At 38.7% G+C, this 16,899-nt stretch overlaps 1 protein-coding gene across 1 annotated transcript in view; it reads left to right on the forward strand.

Annotated features, from left to right (window-relative positions):
- LOC145691979 (protein takeout-like) overlaps positions 1-16,899 on the forward strand; it is a 66,529-nt gene that overhangs the window by 8,071 nt on the left and 41,559 nt on the right. Inside the window, exon 2 of the mRNA XM_081767278.1 lies at positions 7,883-7,981. Within this exon, the coding sequence (XP_081623404.1) occupies positions 7,883-7,981 (99 nt within the window). The remainder of the gene's footprint in view (positions 1-7,882; positions 7,982-16,899) is intronic.

Consider the following 16,899-nt stretch of genomic DNA (forward strand, 5'->3'; position numbering starts at 1 on the left):
GTATATTAAGTAGTCCAATCAAGGCTATTCTCATTTTTACTGTTTAATTCTACCTTGAAAATTGAGCACAAAAAATAAATACAAGATTTACCATTACATAGTTTCCGATCTCTGATTACCCTCCTGAACCACTCGCAATATTCCTAATGGAAATTCAAATCGTTCCCACAATGCAACAAAAGTGACTCGGTGACACTACCGGCTAGAGTTGTAACTAACTGCATCGTCTGCTACTGGGAGTAGCTAAGTGTATCATTGGCTAATTCTATCAGACTCAAGCGATCTGAATGATTTGATTCGTTCTTGCTTTTAGTAGTTCGTAGTACCCAACTTCCTTGAGTGGCGGCGCCACAGTCTCGACAGTTTCAGCGGGAAGAGCAGCTGAAACCTCTTGGTTTTCGATAATGAAAAATGTCACTTACCTTACAAAAGTCACTTACCCTGCCTTACTCAAGCGGAATGACGATTCTAATGAACAGTGATATCTTTTCCTCTAGTGCTGTGATGCTTCTAATATCTATTACACTATCTGACAGATTTTTCAGAAGTACGAGTTCTTGATGATGTGGCGCCTCTCCCGGATTTACTATAAGTTTTACGAATGTAATGGCGGAACAAATACAATATTAAGTCGGATGATAGAAGCTTGCTACGTTCACTTCCATACATGAACAAACACGTGTCATTTTGATTGTTTCCAGATATAACATAAGGCATAATAAGCTAAAAGTAAGATTATGAAAACCTTTTGAGAAAGTAAAATGTTTGCATGTCAGGGTAATGGGGTTGAATGTCATAATTTGCTTTTGATTATTGATGTCTTTGTTAGCTCAACAGATACCGTTCTGTAAATGTTATTTTAATACAACCGACAAGGGCCACACCCTTACTTCAGACATAATACAATAATATTATTTGATTACACATAAAATAGTGACTAAGTGCAACATTACTAACGAGATGTTCCTGAACAGTAAAGGAAGTAACAAATGCTTAGATATGGACTACACAGTTAAAATTATACTGAAATATTAATATAAACGAGTAGGTGCATATCATTAGAAATGTGAAATTTGTAGGGTAATAATGCGAAATATATTTTATTATAACGTACTTTTGTTTTTAGTAACTGTTAATGACAAAAGAATACTCCTGTAGCCTCGCTGTTGTAACGAAAGTTATACTCAAATCAAAAACAAAAGTCCAACGTTAATGTAATGATCCTATCTTCAGAAGTCACATTATAGTCACAGAACACACACACAGTTTTCTACATATTTGTAGCACGTTTTGTACGTACAATGATTGTCAATGTTCATACTGTGGAAGACCTTATCATTCCTATATATAAGACGACATATAAGAAGTACGCCAGATTCTTAAGATGTTCCTTGAAAAGTTTTTAAGTGTCTTCAGAGAGTTGACAACGGACTAACAAGTTGACTGCAGTATTCAATTAATTCTGTAGTCTCTCAGGAACTGGATGATGTTATACAGCAGCGCAAATTGGAAGTGGACAATTAAGACAGTTTCTTTTTCTTTCTTTCTTCTTCTTCTTCTTCTTCTTCTTCTTCTTTTGTTAACCTCCTGAGACCCTGCGTATTGAATACATTTTTCGAACGCCCGTCATGGCTACGATTATTTAAGAACATGCCCGAAACTCGGTTATTGTGTTCGGGAAATTCCGAAATTACTGCACAAAAGGCAGCTAGTTTTTGTTTTTACCTATAGGTGGCTCTATTGTCTGCTGAAGGCGGGAAGAAGACAATTGGGGTTATGGACGCATCTGATTCAGGTACATTGATTGAATAATTTCTCAGAAAATAAAACATAGTGCAGTAAATTTCAAGTTTAATGATTTACATATTTTATGCTTATATTACAAAGGGAAATATACAATTTTCCTCGTGTATTGTATGCAATACATAGCTATTTGAGACCCAAAGTACTGCATAAAATACGACCCATTACCGACCAACAGGAAAGCAGTATGACAAAATGGTTTCCAATATAATGAGTTTATTTTTACCCAATATACAAAATTTCATCAAAAGTTCTTGACAAATAAATGCTCGGGTCACAGAAGGTTAAGTGATGCTCAAAATATATTTGTGAAGTTGAAAAACAATCCTATGGAGGAGCAGGAAGCAGATTCTTGGGCGGACATCAATTTCATCTCACTTTCGTTTGTGGCAATCGGACACAAATAATCATATCCCCCCAAATCACATTTCAAATCGAATTATTGGGGGGGCAGTCCCCCCAGTTCCAAGATTAGAGGGGACATGTTCCCCTCATCCCCCTGGGATTTGCGCGAGTGATGTTATAATCCCTCACAAACGGAAGAGGATCCTTTTAAGCATAATCGATTCAAGCATCGTTATTTCCTTTTGAATAATTATGGCAATGCATTTACGTAAGGTTGGCAGCCGTAACATCTCTGGTGTGATATTCAGTAACAAAATTTTGGATCAAGCATTCTCTGACATGCTCAGATACTACTTTCGAACATTGAAGCTCCATTGAGGCTTACCCCTCTCAAATATACCAGTGTAAATTAGGATATTTTGATCATATAATTTAGCACTCACATTGTATGCCTCTTTTGTGAGTACTATGAACTACCAATGGAGGACAAATTACAGTAAAAATTATAAAGGGTGGAATACAAGGTAGGTCAAAAATGTATAACGAAAGAAAACTCTATATTGTGTGTATATACAACACATACTGCACACAAGAAGTTCTATGTTTGTGCTCTTCATTATACTGTACATGAGAAGTTTAATACGTGAGTGTTACCATAAGTTTCCACCTGACACCAAAATTTATCGTCACTTTCAATAAACTGGTCATGCCATATATTTCTAGTGCCATCCCTGGAAGAAACAACGTATTAATTTCAACTGTCTAGCTGGGTCAGTTCGTTGGAAACAATTATTTAAATTATTTGCTGTGTTCACTTCGTATATTGCATGATATGGTATTCTTTATGAACTCTGACCTCTTCTAGATTTACAGACTTGGAGTAGATAAAATAACATTTTTATTTAATGGGGTCATAGATTAAATACGTAAATTACAAAATAATCAATTCTCCTAATCATTTAGTATAATTTATTATAATATAAATGTCAAGAAAAAAATGAAAATCAAATGAAATCTTTGAGTTTAACGTACCACCGTAGATTATGTCTGTTATTCTAAAGGAGACGGATGTATAAGGTAATTTCATGATGATGGAAAATTTGGTGGAATGAGAATGTGGGAGGAAACGGGAACACCCCGAAGAAATCCACCGACACGATGTTGTTTACTACGAACTTGTTTGTGCACGCATCTAATCAGAGACCACTTGCAGCAGAGGTAAGCACTCTACCCCTGAGCCACCGTGACTCCAACAAACGTCATGATTTGGGAAATAATTATCAAAATAATAGTGGCATAAGATTTATATGTAAATGACCCTCTCAAATTTTAAGTTGACAATCATTAGAATCAGCATATTCAAATTGTATAGTGGAATAACCTGTTCGCAAAAAGGAGCCACATAGAATTGGTTGGGAGAACTTTAGCAAAACCGACACCTACGACAGCAAATGCCATTTTATTCTTCGCATTCTCAGTGCTGCTAATTTACCATGATATTTCACATTTGCACAAAGAAACGTTGTCAAACAGTTGTTTCATTTCAGAGAAAAATAGGCTGGAATGTTCATTATACTGTATCACGAAAAAGACATAGAAAAAAAAAAGAAAAATGAAACTAGTTGTACCTGCTGTTCTTATTTAAGATTATTACGTTCCCTAGCCCTATATTTCAGATCATTCCTTGACTTCCATTAGGGATGAAGAAGTAGTCAAATTTTATAAAAAAGAAGAAGAAGAAGAAGAGAGAAGAAGAGGAGGAAGAAACTAAAAGAAAATACAAACTATTTCACTGATTCATTATGAAGTAGTACGACGATTTTTCAGTAATAATTTGTTTATCTGCTTTTAATGCGGTTAGATTAAATAAATATTTAAAGGATGCAAAACCTGAATTCCGCTGTCAGGATTGACAAAACATCCGGAGGAATATTAAAAAATCAAAATTGTCATATTTCATACACAATTTAAAATTCAGAAATCCGGAAACCTCCGGATTTCGGATGGTGATACTCACTGTACAGAGGTTGTTTCCGATCTCTTCAGACTAAATTGCATACATTGTGCTGCACCACTAAGCGGGTAGTGAAGGGAGCTGCCAGTCATGTGGGCAATTTGGACCATTGACTGTGCGTGACAAATGTGGTAAGTGCATATTGGGACAAATGCCGCCGAAAATAAGCGCTTACTGCGAGGGCTACATAACTGCCCTTTCCGACGTGAACTACAGCAATAGTGCGATTATCAAACTGTGCAAGGAGCGTGGATTCACTTGTCCAAAAATGACTAATCACGGGTGTTGAAAGGGGCAGGTAAGGCGAGGCGTGGGATGATCCCTGTGGGGGAAGAAAAGGCCAACCTTTGGCCTGCCACTATCCGCACACGAACTAGAATTCGGGAAGTCGGGACTTTGGTCCCCAGGGAGAATCCATCTATACAGAGGAGGATCACGAACTGGCTACAGACATCACTGAAAACAGTGCACAGCATCATTCACCTCGATTTGAGGCGGAAAGGGCGTGTTTATAAGCTCTTTCCAAAACACATCCAGGAACGTCTCACCAACTGTCGAAAGCTGTATGTGCGGTCCGTATCCGGTGAAAAGTGGAAGTTTGTTGTAACACTTGACGAGGCATATGTTTATCTCGATGACTGTTACAAGCCACGTGCAATTTTTTATCGATAGACAGATGCATGGGACTTTCAAAGATGGTTCGCTGAATGCAAGGAAAGTTTTGGCACAGGTTTCATGATCATTGCTGGATAGTCGTATCAGGGCAAGCTGACCACATCATGTAGTCACAAATGCAAAGATGGATTCGGAATATTATCAGGCTAACGTCTTGGCACCCTTTATTGCCATGACGTTCTCTATCTCTACGGGAGGGACAAGAATCGTGTGTGGGTGCATCAAGACAAGGCGTCAAGTCACATATCTCGCCCAACTCGCCTCTTCCTCCAACAAATGGCAGCAGAAACTGAAATTTGTGCCATTCTGCTCATAGACAATCCAGTGAAACCCCCTGATGGGTCACTGGTGGACTTGTGCGCCATTGGTGTCCTGAAACAAGCCTTGTCTCACAGAAGACCTCGCACTGTTGAAGGGTTACGGAAAGCCTGTCAGAGGGAATGCTTGCGGCTTGACATCACTACACTGCGTGCCAGTTTTCTACAGTGAAAACTTTCCTGTCGGCCAGTTTCCCAGATGTAGGGCCACTAAATAGAGCACTCTCGATGGTGACAGCATTGTTTCTCTTAACGTAAGTGTAGTTTGAAATCGTTGCCATAGATCAGAAAGAACCTCTGTATATTTTTAACAAAAAAGTTTAAATGACTACAGTTCTTCAAAGGAAAAAGAGTACTAAACAAATTATGAAATGAGAAACAATTGGCAGTAATCTGTGTTGGTAGCTGTAACAAGACCTAGCAACTCATTATTGACTGCAGCGCCATCAAAATATAAACGGTACCTCCAGAAAACAGTGGCACGCCAGCGCAGTAAACTTGAAGAGACGATCTGAAGTAGCTAAAGAAACTAGAGTTTTAACTATCAAACTTTACATGCTTTCATCCGCCTTTTCTCCGGTTCTGAGTCCAAATTTCCCATTAGAACAGTGATGACGCTAGAGGTTGGGCAAGAGGCTAACTCCCTCACTGCTTTCAGACCTATTGTACTGTAGCGCAGGTCAATTAACTTAAAACTATTGTTTTCGGTATACAGAAAGAAAAGCTGCTCCCCTACAAAATATTTCTGCTCCTCCGCTTACCCTTAAAGAAATTAAAGCTAGCACTTCGTTAGAAAGTTTTGATTTCCTCAAATGCCTTCTTCGCCTGAGCTTTGTGGACTTCATACGACACATTTAATTTTTAACATTTTATATACAACAAAGAAGACGTCATGGAAGATTGGTTAATACTGACGCAAAGCAACTTGAGCAAGCAACTTGAAATTCGGATAGTGCATAGAATTTGTAACGTACAGTACCACAAAAGAAGGATTTTTGAACATTCAACCTGGAAGGGGGGAAATGAAAGTAGCAATTTTATAATAAGAAGTCCATATCTCAGAGATCCGAAATTTGGTATTTACACTTTTTTTAATTTAAGATAATGAAAAACACAGAGTTTTTCAAAAAGAAAAAGTGTTCTAGAGCGTTTTTATTTCAAAAGTGCCTTGCTGGCGCTCCTGTCCATCTATGTTTCCACTAGGGATGGGCAAAACCGGTTTTATAAGAACCGGAAACCGGTTTCTAGAAAAACAGAAACCCGAAAAACTAATATTTTGGTTTTCTCCAAAACCGGTTCGGTTTTTCACCGAAACCAGTTTCGGTGAAAACTTTTGGAAAACACATAAAACTATATTTCTGTGGAAACAGATTTGGTTTCCGGAGTACAACGAAACACTATTCTGGTCAGAAATAGAATAAATTTTGAAAAAAAAACGGAACCGGTTTTGAAGAAAACCGAAACCGTATCCGGTGAAAAACCAAACCTGTTTTGGAGAAAACCGAAACCGATTTCGTTGAAAAACCGAAGCGTTTTTTGGAGAAAACCGAAAAATCCTGTTTTTGTGCCGCCCACTAGTTTTCACGTACTTTCATCGAAAGAAGACGGACAAGTTGCTGTGGCCGATGTCTGTCAATACTTGGATGCGGACAGGGTTGCCACAATGAATTATTTCATGAACTTCGCTGTGCACTGTATTGTTAGCCATTCTAAGTATAGCCTACGATCTTCACTCGCCAAGACTAAACAACTGAATGACAAATTGACAGCATAACCGAGATCATTCACTTCTTTTAACAAAGCAAAGGGATAGTTTCCTCCGTTAGAGGGCGGCAGGGTTGAGGCCGAAATATGTTTCACATATTTTCCGAGGATACACTTGAAATAGAAAGGATCTAAGAGGGAAGAAAAGAGTTGCGAAGAGAAAGGAGTGGAGGGTTTTCTGTGCCTGAGAATCCCTTAAGGTTAGAGACATAAAATTTCATATTTTGCCACGTGATTGAACAGTCTTAGGTGGTTTATCTTATATAGAATAGAACAAAAAAAAGAGATAGGGGTGGTTCATAAAGATACCCATACGGGACGTTTAAAATTCCGTGCAAGATATTGAGTTGAGATAAATTTAGTTTACTCACAGTAAGACATTGGAGCATTTGCTAGTAAAAGAAAAAAATCTATTTTAAGACAGATTTTCGCCAGTGACGGCAACAAGGATGATCAATTATAACTTAATTTAATAAATATGTGGTAATGTGGTACATATTCAATAAAGTATGTTGTGATTCATGAGGAAACAAAACTTGGGAAGCAGTAGATTAATATAAAGAAAGTTGGTTTTGCTTGATTGTTTATTTATTTGATATTAAGTTTAACGTCCCTTTCAGCAGCGAGACTATTTGAGACGTGAACTTACAGCTTAACGTGGGCTGACGAACCACATGAGCACACGCGGGGAATTGAACCCGGCTCTCCTATGCCAAAGGCGTGTACGCTAATCGCTTAGTCACGATGGAGCTCGAAAGATGGCTTACATTTTTAAAATTTTCTATAGGTTGGAATTAGAAGTACAAGGTTGGCATGTAAGTAGATACAGAGTTATAAAATATACTATTTTTTATTTCTTTAGTCACTCGTCTATTTGGCATTGCAACACGTTCAATTTACTTGAAATACTGACGAAATACAATGATAAATAACTAAATTTAACATTCTTTTATTTTTTCCTTAGCTTCTTATGTTGAACAATGTTACCTAGATGACCCGCCGGAGAAACGTAATGAATGCATAAAAAATGGATTTAACGCAGCTATACCTCATTTCGTAAATGGTAAGTACAAAAGATGTCTTACATACTTATTACTCATCATTGCATTGGTTACCATTGCAGGAGTTATGTACTCCAGGAGTACAATTGGTTTTCGTTGTAACTTCAATATCTACTTAATGACGTTGGATCTCCTACCCACTATTTGTACATTGTAACCTGTGAAGATTCATGATCTAAAAGTTACCGTTCTTTCTTTCTTTCTTTTTGGCAGGAAAACCCGACATAAAATCCTATAAAATCAAATAGCTATACAGTTATTTCTGAAAATTGCAACACCAACAATGAAGTGCAGTAAGGCTTAGAAACTAGCAATGTTTGATGTACGAACGATTACACTTTTAGCAGGATAGCGAAAGTACCTACATACGTAGTAGCGCAGAGTTCAGTACGTACACGAATTAGTATCGCGAGCGAGAATCAGGGTTACTCACAACTCAGTGCAGCGTCACGAAAAAAACAAGAAACTTGTGAACAAAGTATCTTTCTGCTTTGTCAACATACGGTTTAAGCGAGCCAAGTATGGTACACGACAGAGACGCGCGTGTATGGACACAAGATTTGAAATGAAATGAAATCTTTAAGTTTTACGTCTCACGGTTATGCCGGCTACTCTAAAGGAGACGGTGATGATGAGAAATGAAGAAAATGGTAGAATAAAGAAAGTGGGAGGAAAGGGAGAACCCCGAGAAAATATACACACACGGTGTTTGTCTACCACAGAGCTCACTTGGTGCGAGCTGGGATCGAACCAAGGACCGCATGCACAAGAGATGAACGTCCAACCACTTAGTCACCGTGGCCCCAATGGGTACAAGATTACCCAGACGGACCGATTACCAGGCTCAAGACTGTTCAATGTGATATGAAAGGTTCAATTGATATATTCTCCACACGACCGGGACTGGCCTCTAATATTAGTTCGACGTTGAAGCACAGTGGCAGGTGTCGATTTGTTTCTCCAGTTCAACATCGTTGTATTGATATCACTCACACATTTGTAGAACCACAAACGTATCAGACTACAATGATGACGAGAGCACTATTATTAGAATGCTGAGTGGCAGACACTCTGTTTCTGAAGAGGAAACGTTTCAGTCTGTACTATAGTGACGGTTATATAAAGATGATCAAGAAATTTCTGTTGCTTTTTGTGGAGGCCTGTGTTCCATTGGCCCTCACAGTGTCGGTTGAATGCGAATGGAGATAAGGCGAAGATCAGTTGTTGGTGTGGGTATATTCAACATTCACCGTCTACCTGGTTATTGTAGTTCAGTTACACCGTTAACTTGCGTAAGGACATAATGAACATGGGACTTTCACAGAGCGTAATAAGGGCATGTATGCTATACGAGTTCAAACTGGAGTCAACACCGCTGGAGTGGGGCGAAAGATATGCCAGGCCTTTGTTGAGGGTGTCGTGACTGCACGCACAGTGCAGCGGTGGTTTAACAAGTTTAAGGATGGTAGAGAAACACTCGAAGACGAACCATGTGCCGGAAGACCAACACATGCACAGAATGAAGATCTTCAAGCAGCAATTGAGACGAACAGTGGCCAGACGTGTGGAGAACTGGGACTAAACTCAGTATGAGTGGAGAAACCAGTCGGCTGCACCTTCAACAACTTGGGAAGCACTGCAATTTGGGTCGATTTGTCCCACGTGATTCGACTCCGGGCCAGAGGGCAACGCGAGCAGACACCTGTTTCTTTGCAGTCTTATATTAGGAAGGATCCATTTCTGGACAGGATGTTGACATGTGAGGAGAAGTGGGTCCTATTCGAAGCTACGCTGCGCTGTCATCATTGGTTAGCATCCCATGGAAACAGCCGAAACCAGCATTGCACCACAAGATAGTCCTCCTGTGTGTTTGGTAGACTGCTCGCGGAACCGTGCATCGGGAACTATTACCAGCTGGTCAGAGCATCAATGCAACTATGTACTGTTAGCAGTTGTGCCATGTTCAAGAAAAACTCAAAACTCTGGACCCGGCACTTGTGAATCGCAAAGGATCTTCCTGTAACAGGATAACGCTAAGCCCTACAAGGCTACGATGACCCGGGACACCATTCTACGCCTTGGATGGGAAACACTATTGCATCCGCCATACTCCCCAGACATTGCACCGTCTGATTATCACCTGTTCCATTCCTTGGGCAATCACCTTAAAGGACGCCAGTTCAAATCTCTAGTAGAGGTGCAAAATGTACTTGATACCTTTTTCGCTTCACAGTCCACCAAGTTCTACCCCGATGGTATCCATGCCTTCCAGAACATTGGCAGAAGGTCGTCGATACTGATGAGGTCTATTTGTAATCTTCTAGGTACGTCTTATGTGACATATCGATGTTCAAATTTGGTGGGTGAAAAAGCGACAGAGCTTTCTTGGTTAACTTTATATAAGCGTTAGACGTTATCGTCGAGAATACAACTTGACAGCGGGCATTGTCGAATTTCATAATAGCTGAACGGCATATAGGCCTATACTGTTACTGGCTGCAATTGAATACGGCATCACAACGACAATTTGAGAAATATGAGGTGTTGTTCGTAAAGTAAGGTTACAATCCCTGTATGTGTGCAAGTACTATTTCGTGTGTAAGTTGGCTATAACGGCTTTCATTCTCACCCTTGCGCTTCCTTCTCACGACAGTTTCACATGGACTTTATTGCGAGTAACATATGTTTAGAATGGCTGCAGCGATTTATGATATCGCCAAATCAGGGGCGCCTGAAGACAATTTTCTAGAGGGGGTCATCTCCATGGTCGCTATATTAAGTCTGGTATTTCTAGTATTTAATATACGTGGTTTGCTATATTACGTACGAAATACAGTTTCGTGAGCCAGGGGGCGGGCCCTGCCCCTATCTTCGTGCATCTATGCGCCAAATGTGAAGTGCGCCCCGTCATAAATTTTCTCGAAGCACAAGGTAGGTGCCTGGTAATTATTCAGAAAGAACTTGTTTCCGATTTTGGGAACATCTTAGTTGACAATAAGCAGCAAGCACTAGACAAACGCTTTAAAGAATAGTGCCCTGACTAAATACGTTATAGTAGACATTTTGTTAAATACAGATTTCTCTTATACATGGTTTCTCAACCTGGGGTTCGCGAGAGACTTTCATGTTTTTGAGAAGATGAGCGGAAGAGATGAATATAATTAGGATCTTATACCGGATATATTTTTAAATATTATTTTGATTTTTTATAGGCATAATTTTATTTTTATACATAGGACCTGGTCTTAAGAACAAGAAAAAATAATCTACTAAAAATTTTCAACTGGTGCAGGTGCAATCAATTTAAATGAAAGAGTTACGATATGATAATATGAAATGTGCATATTGAAATACCAGAAAATATACAAATGCAACAAAATCTGCATATTAAAATACAATTAAAATTGAAAGCTATTGAGATACCTGAGCATGGTGTGATTTCATTAGTGCGGCTATGTCCGGTTCAATCTTTGTAACGCACATTATCAAATCATTTAAAATACTCAATAACTTTTTTTAACAACTAGCTACAAATGTATCTAACCAAATTAGAAATCACTTTTATTTTTTATCATATGACCCAAAATTAAGCGAGTTTTAAAATTTTCCTCCATTTTGAAACAGTGTGACGAATGGGATTCGATATTTGTAATATGAATGAACTGACCAAATTGGGTTTTAATCCATTCACTTTTAGGGTAGTTACTATATCCACTATATACCCTACAAGAAATCGATTCTGCTGTCATAGAAATAGATGGATCAATGTATATAGAGTATTACAGGTAGCACATTTTCTGCTATCGAGAGAACAAAATACCCAGAATTCCTGCGCGACGTGACGTCACGTGGAAGAGAGTACGAAACAAACACATTGAAGGGAATACAGTAAGCGGTGTCCATGCGTGAAATTGATAAAGAATGGGTAATTATTGAGACAAAAATGAATAAAAATATCTTTGTTGTTGCTCAATGTCCGAATTGAGAAAGGAAGGCTCCATGTATAACATAGCACCCCTTTCCTAAAATGTTGTTGGTACAACTACGTGAGTTTCTCCGTGTAAACGCGCAGACAGAATCGATGTAAACAATGCTAATATATATTCTATTCATTTCTTACCAAAAGATTATGAGAGACTTACAACACCAACTTCATAAGCTACCTGTAAGAAAAAAAGTTCCTCCATCATGCAATTTCTTCTCTGCATATATCGAATTGGCATGGAATTGTTAAGAACGAACAGAAGTAAAAGGTTAAGAGAAAATAATTTATTTTTCAAACATATGAAAGTTTCGGGAAGTGTTGCTATTTTCACTCCTAGCTTCTCATTTTAGATAGTGTATATTTACAACGAAGCACCGGTGAACCCCCCTAAATCCGGCCCTGTTCACACTCACTAGACTGCTGGGAGCTCGTGCTCACTAATTTCATTGGGGGTGGAGGCGCGGTAGCTCAGTGGTAGAGCGTTCACCTCCGGTGCTTGAGGTCCCTGGTTAGATCCCAGCTCGTGCCGTGTGGACTTTGTGGTGGACAAACACCATGCTCGTGGGTTTCTCGGGGTTCTCCCGGTTCCTTCCACTTTCTTCATTGCACCATTTCATTCATTTCTCATAATCGTCGTCTCCTTTAGCCTAATCGTCATAACCCGCGACGTAAAACTTAAAGATTTCATTTCATTTTAATTTTAATTTGATTAGGGTACATGTTTATTAGGTTTGGGCTCACTACACTCAATAAAGCTCGGGCTTACCAAATCTGAACTAGAGTAAGGGTCACTACCATTAATGAGCTCGTGCTCAATGACGTCAGTGAGGTTTGCAATGAGTTTATTGCTGTCAGTAAGGAAAGCGTTCACTATTCTCGTTAAGGCTCGCTCTTACTCAACCATGTTCTCATATCCTATAAGGAGGCTCGCATTTACTCAGTTTCGGTCTCACATCCTTCAGTGAGGCTCACTCTCACTAGGCTCCTTGGATATCGCGCACCCTAATCTATTTCGAGCGAGCACGCGATTAGTTAGGTTCGGGGTCACTAATCTTAATTAGATTCTTGCTCACTCGCGCGTGCTATCTCCCGTCAACTGGGCTCGAGCTCACTCATCAATGAGGCTCAAACTTACTGACACCAGTGTGTATTAATGTGGGCTCGGGTTCCATATTTTCAGTGGGTTCGCGCTATTTATTCTCGTTGAAGCTTGCGCTTTATTGGTCTAGGACTCACATTCTTTAATGAGGTTCCAACTCACTAGGCTCCTTGGAACTCGCGCTCTCTAGTCTCCTTCGGTCACCCACTTGCTTGGATTCGGGCCCACTAATCTGGATTGGACTCGTGCTCACTTGTGTTGGCTCACTTCCGTCAGCTGGGCTCGATCTCAATAACATCAATATAACTCGAGCTCACTGATACCAGCGCGGTTTTCACTAATGTGGATTCGGGTTCATTACCTTTAGTGGGCTCGTGCTCATTATTCTCGTTGAAGCTCGTGCTTATTTGACCCCGGGCTCATATCTTTCAATGAGGCTTGCACTAACTTTGTTCCTTGGAGCTCATGCTCTCTGATCTCTTTCTGGCAAGCGCTTACTTGGGCTCAGACTTCAATATTCAGTAGGACTCGAGCTCACTGGCGTTAGTAGGGCTTGTACACATTTTTGCTTGGGCTCACATTATTCAGGTTTTTGCTTAGTCAGGTTCTGGTTCAGATACTTTAATGAGACTTGCAGTCACTGCGCAAATCCTTAAGGGATGAGGCAGACATGTCCCCTCCAATGCTGGAACTGAGGGGGACTGTATCCCCCAAATAATCCGATTTGAAATATTTTTTTTGGGGGGGGTGGGGGAGAAATGTGATGATTTGTGTCCGATTGCCACAAGGAAAAGTGAGATGAAATTGATTTTCTCCCAGAATAAGCTTCAAATTTACCCGCCTCCCAATGTTGAAGACAACTCTGCTCCCCTGATCTTCTACAGCATTATCTTTCAACTTCATAAATATTTTGAACATTGCTTAAAAAAAAAATATGGGAATGGTCTTACCCTCCCCCCCCCCCAATGTTGAAGACAGATTTGCGCCGCTGCTTGCAGTTATTATACGAATTTTGTTCGGGCACATTTTCCGTGAACTAAACCCAAAATATAGTAGAAACACATGTAAAAACAAGAACATTTATTTGAGCAATCTCAACCTAAAAAATAAAGCCAAAACAATGAAGAAACACAGTGCAAGGAAAAACAATCAATGCATTCCGGGTTCTGTGACTTCTGAGGGCTGCAATTAGAATTATCACTAACATTTCCTATCAGTATTCATAAAACAATAACAATGAGTGAATGATAACATATTATAATATAGCAATTTACCCTGCTTATTTGTAGTGTTAGAATAAGTAATATTTTTGTCTCTATGTAGTTTCAACAATCAAATGCAGTTAGAATATGCTCGGAGTATACAAAAAATATATGCTAAAAGCAGAAGACGCGATTTCCTCTCTTCCACGTGACGTCACACTTCCAGCGACCAATCCCAGTTCGAATCGCATATTTAGCAGCCCCTGTAGATGGATATCGTGAGATCTCCGCAATAGGTATATTAAAAAATCCCGCATAAGTTAATTACAAACCAGTAATTGTAAGCGGGTCCCTGGCAAGAGGATGTGATAAAATGAGGATCGTGATAGGAATTAGATTGAGAACCACTGCTCCAATGAATATCAGAGGTTGATAGCTTACTTTCCTGAACCACCAAATATCCAGGTAATTAATGTGAGGGTTGAAATAATAATAAGATTGGGAGCTAATATACAATGGTTAATGGAACGTGTACGCTTGTCGTCTACGTATACGATAAGAAAAGAGACAATACCTATATTCTGAGAAGAGTATCGTGATTTCAAGACGAATAAACAAATAAGTGTAAATATCATATATAAGAGCTACAGTATAATAGGTTTGCTATAATATGTGTGTGAAGAACCTTTTCCCGGAAGATTCATCGGAAAATGGATGAAAAATGCAGCAGCAAGATTGAAATGTATGTCGAAAGTCCTCCAGGAGGATTGGAGGTCAATCGTATAAATCAATGGCATCCCACTTTCCTATTTGTCCAATGTAACTTTTGAGAAAGACGATATTCAGAATAAATCAATCGAATTCCAGAGATGGTACTTGACTAAAATCAATCTTCAGACTAAAGTAAATCAATCTTCAGGGAATAATCAATTCATATACCTATTTATTTTTCTCTTTCGTCCATTTATGTGAAAACAAAAAACAAAAGATCAAAGAAATGTTCGGATTAATATCTGGTTATATTAACTCGTAATATCGTGTTATTTCCCCTTGAACAAGCTGGAACTTCCACTCTGAAGTTTAATGGAATTACTGTGAAAATTTGTTATTCTGTTAGAAATACATTGAGAAGATAGCAGAAATGTGCGGCCATCTATCGACGATAGGAGCGCCTTTGCTATCTCCTTAAAAATATCATTCCAGCAATGGTTTGATGGGGATGACAATTATCTCTGAAAGTAAATAGCGTAGTCAGTATGAACAACATACTGAGCGTGGGTGTTACAACACTCTGTAGATAAGGTATTGAATAACTTGAAATCTTAGAAAAAAATTATTAGCTTTTAGAAATTTTTGCATGTATTATTTAACCAATTAATCCAAAGTGAGATTTTCTTTATTTTCACATGAAAGTAGCACTAATAGGTATAATTTGTCTGATCATAAACGTAAATTATACTTCTTTTTACAATAATTATATGCAATTAACTTTAAAAAAATAAATAAAAATTACTGACTTTAAGTGATTCGTGTGTCTAAAATTGTGCAATTTTTGCAATGTTCTCAAGGTCACATAACGCTTTATGTAACAGTCGGCGAGAGTTAAAAAGTTTTTTAGAAAGTCTCTGACACGAGCCATTCATTTATGCTAAGATTTGAAATATGTATGTTAACACAGGGTCTTGAACCTTATTGAGCCTGAAAAGATGGGGATACTGTTGAAGAAGAGACGGCCGGAAGAGAGATTTCTCTCACGTTATGCCACCAGTAATCAAATGGTAGACTAACTGTTAATTACTAGCATCTGGAGTCACGGTCATTTCACAACAATTAATTAGAAGTAGCAGTATCACGTGCTACACCACGTGAAGAAGTTGGTTTCTATAACGTGATACGTTCTCAATTGCATAGGTCCTATTAAAATAAGTTCACCTCGGAACAAATTACAGTATATTTTCATTAATTTGACAGCTATATTTTTCTATTACTTACGTACGCCGAGCAACAACTTGAATAAATCCAAGCTTTTCTTCTATTCAGGGGCGGAGTAAGGCTTTTGGGACCCTGGAGCCGACTAGACCTATTTCAAGAGGGCCCTACGTTACGAATAATTCCAGCGCATACATTTTATTGTTAGGAAATAAGGGTTATGTTGTAAAATCCTCCATTGCTACGCGAAATAATATGATCTTAATGCCATTATTGATTGAAGATAAGAATGCTGATGCTGTATTAGATTCTGCTTCGCATATATCAATAATTAGAGAGGATTTAGTTTAGCCTAAAAAGTAAGATATGTAATATCAACACACGAATAAAAGAAATTACTCAGAATTCTCTTTTAACAAACAATATGGCAATTGTACGTTTCAAAATTAATGGGAGAACATTTCATCATGCTTTCCGCTTGTTAAGTAACTTTCCACAAGACATGTTGTTAGAGAATGATTTTTTATTATCTCAGGGAGTTCATATTGATTAGAATAGGAACGTTTTATTGTTAAGGAAATTTGGAAAACCTCCTATATTTGCTTTAAGTAATGACCCAAAGGCCCAACATAGTTCATTCCCCTACAAAATAAGTATTGTGAAGACACTGGTGGAAGAAGACTTAACTCTAGCGATCGGAAAAAA

This window comes from Thermobia domestica, chromosome 8 (genome assembly GCF_964235325.1).
Source record: "Thermobia domestica chromosome 8, izTheDome1.hap1.1, whole genome shotgun sequence".
Lineage (NCBI taxonomy): Eukaryota > Metazoa > Arthropoda > Insecta > Zygentoma > Lepismatidae > Thermobia > Thermobia domestica.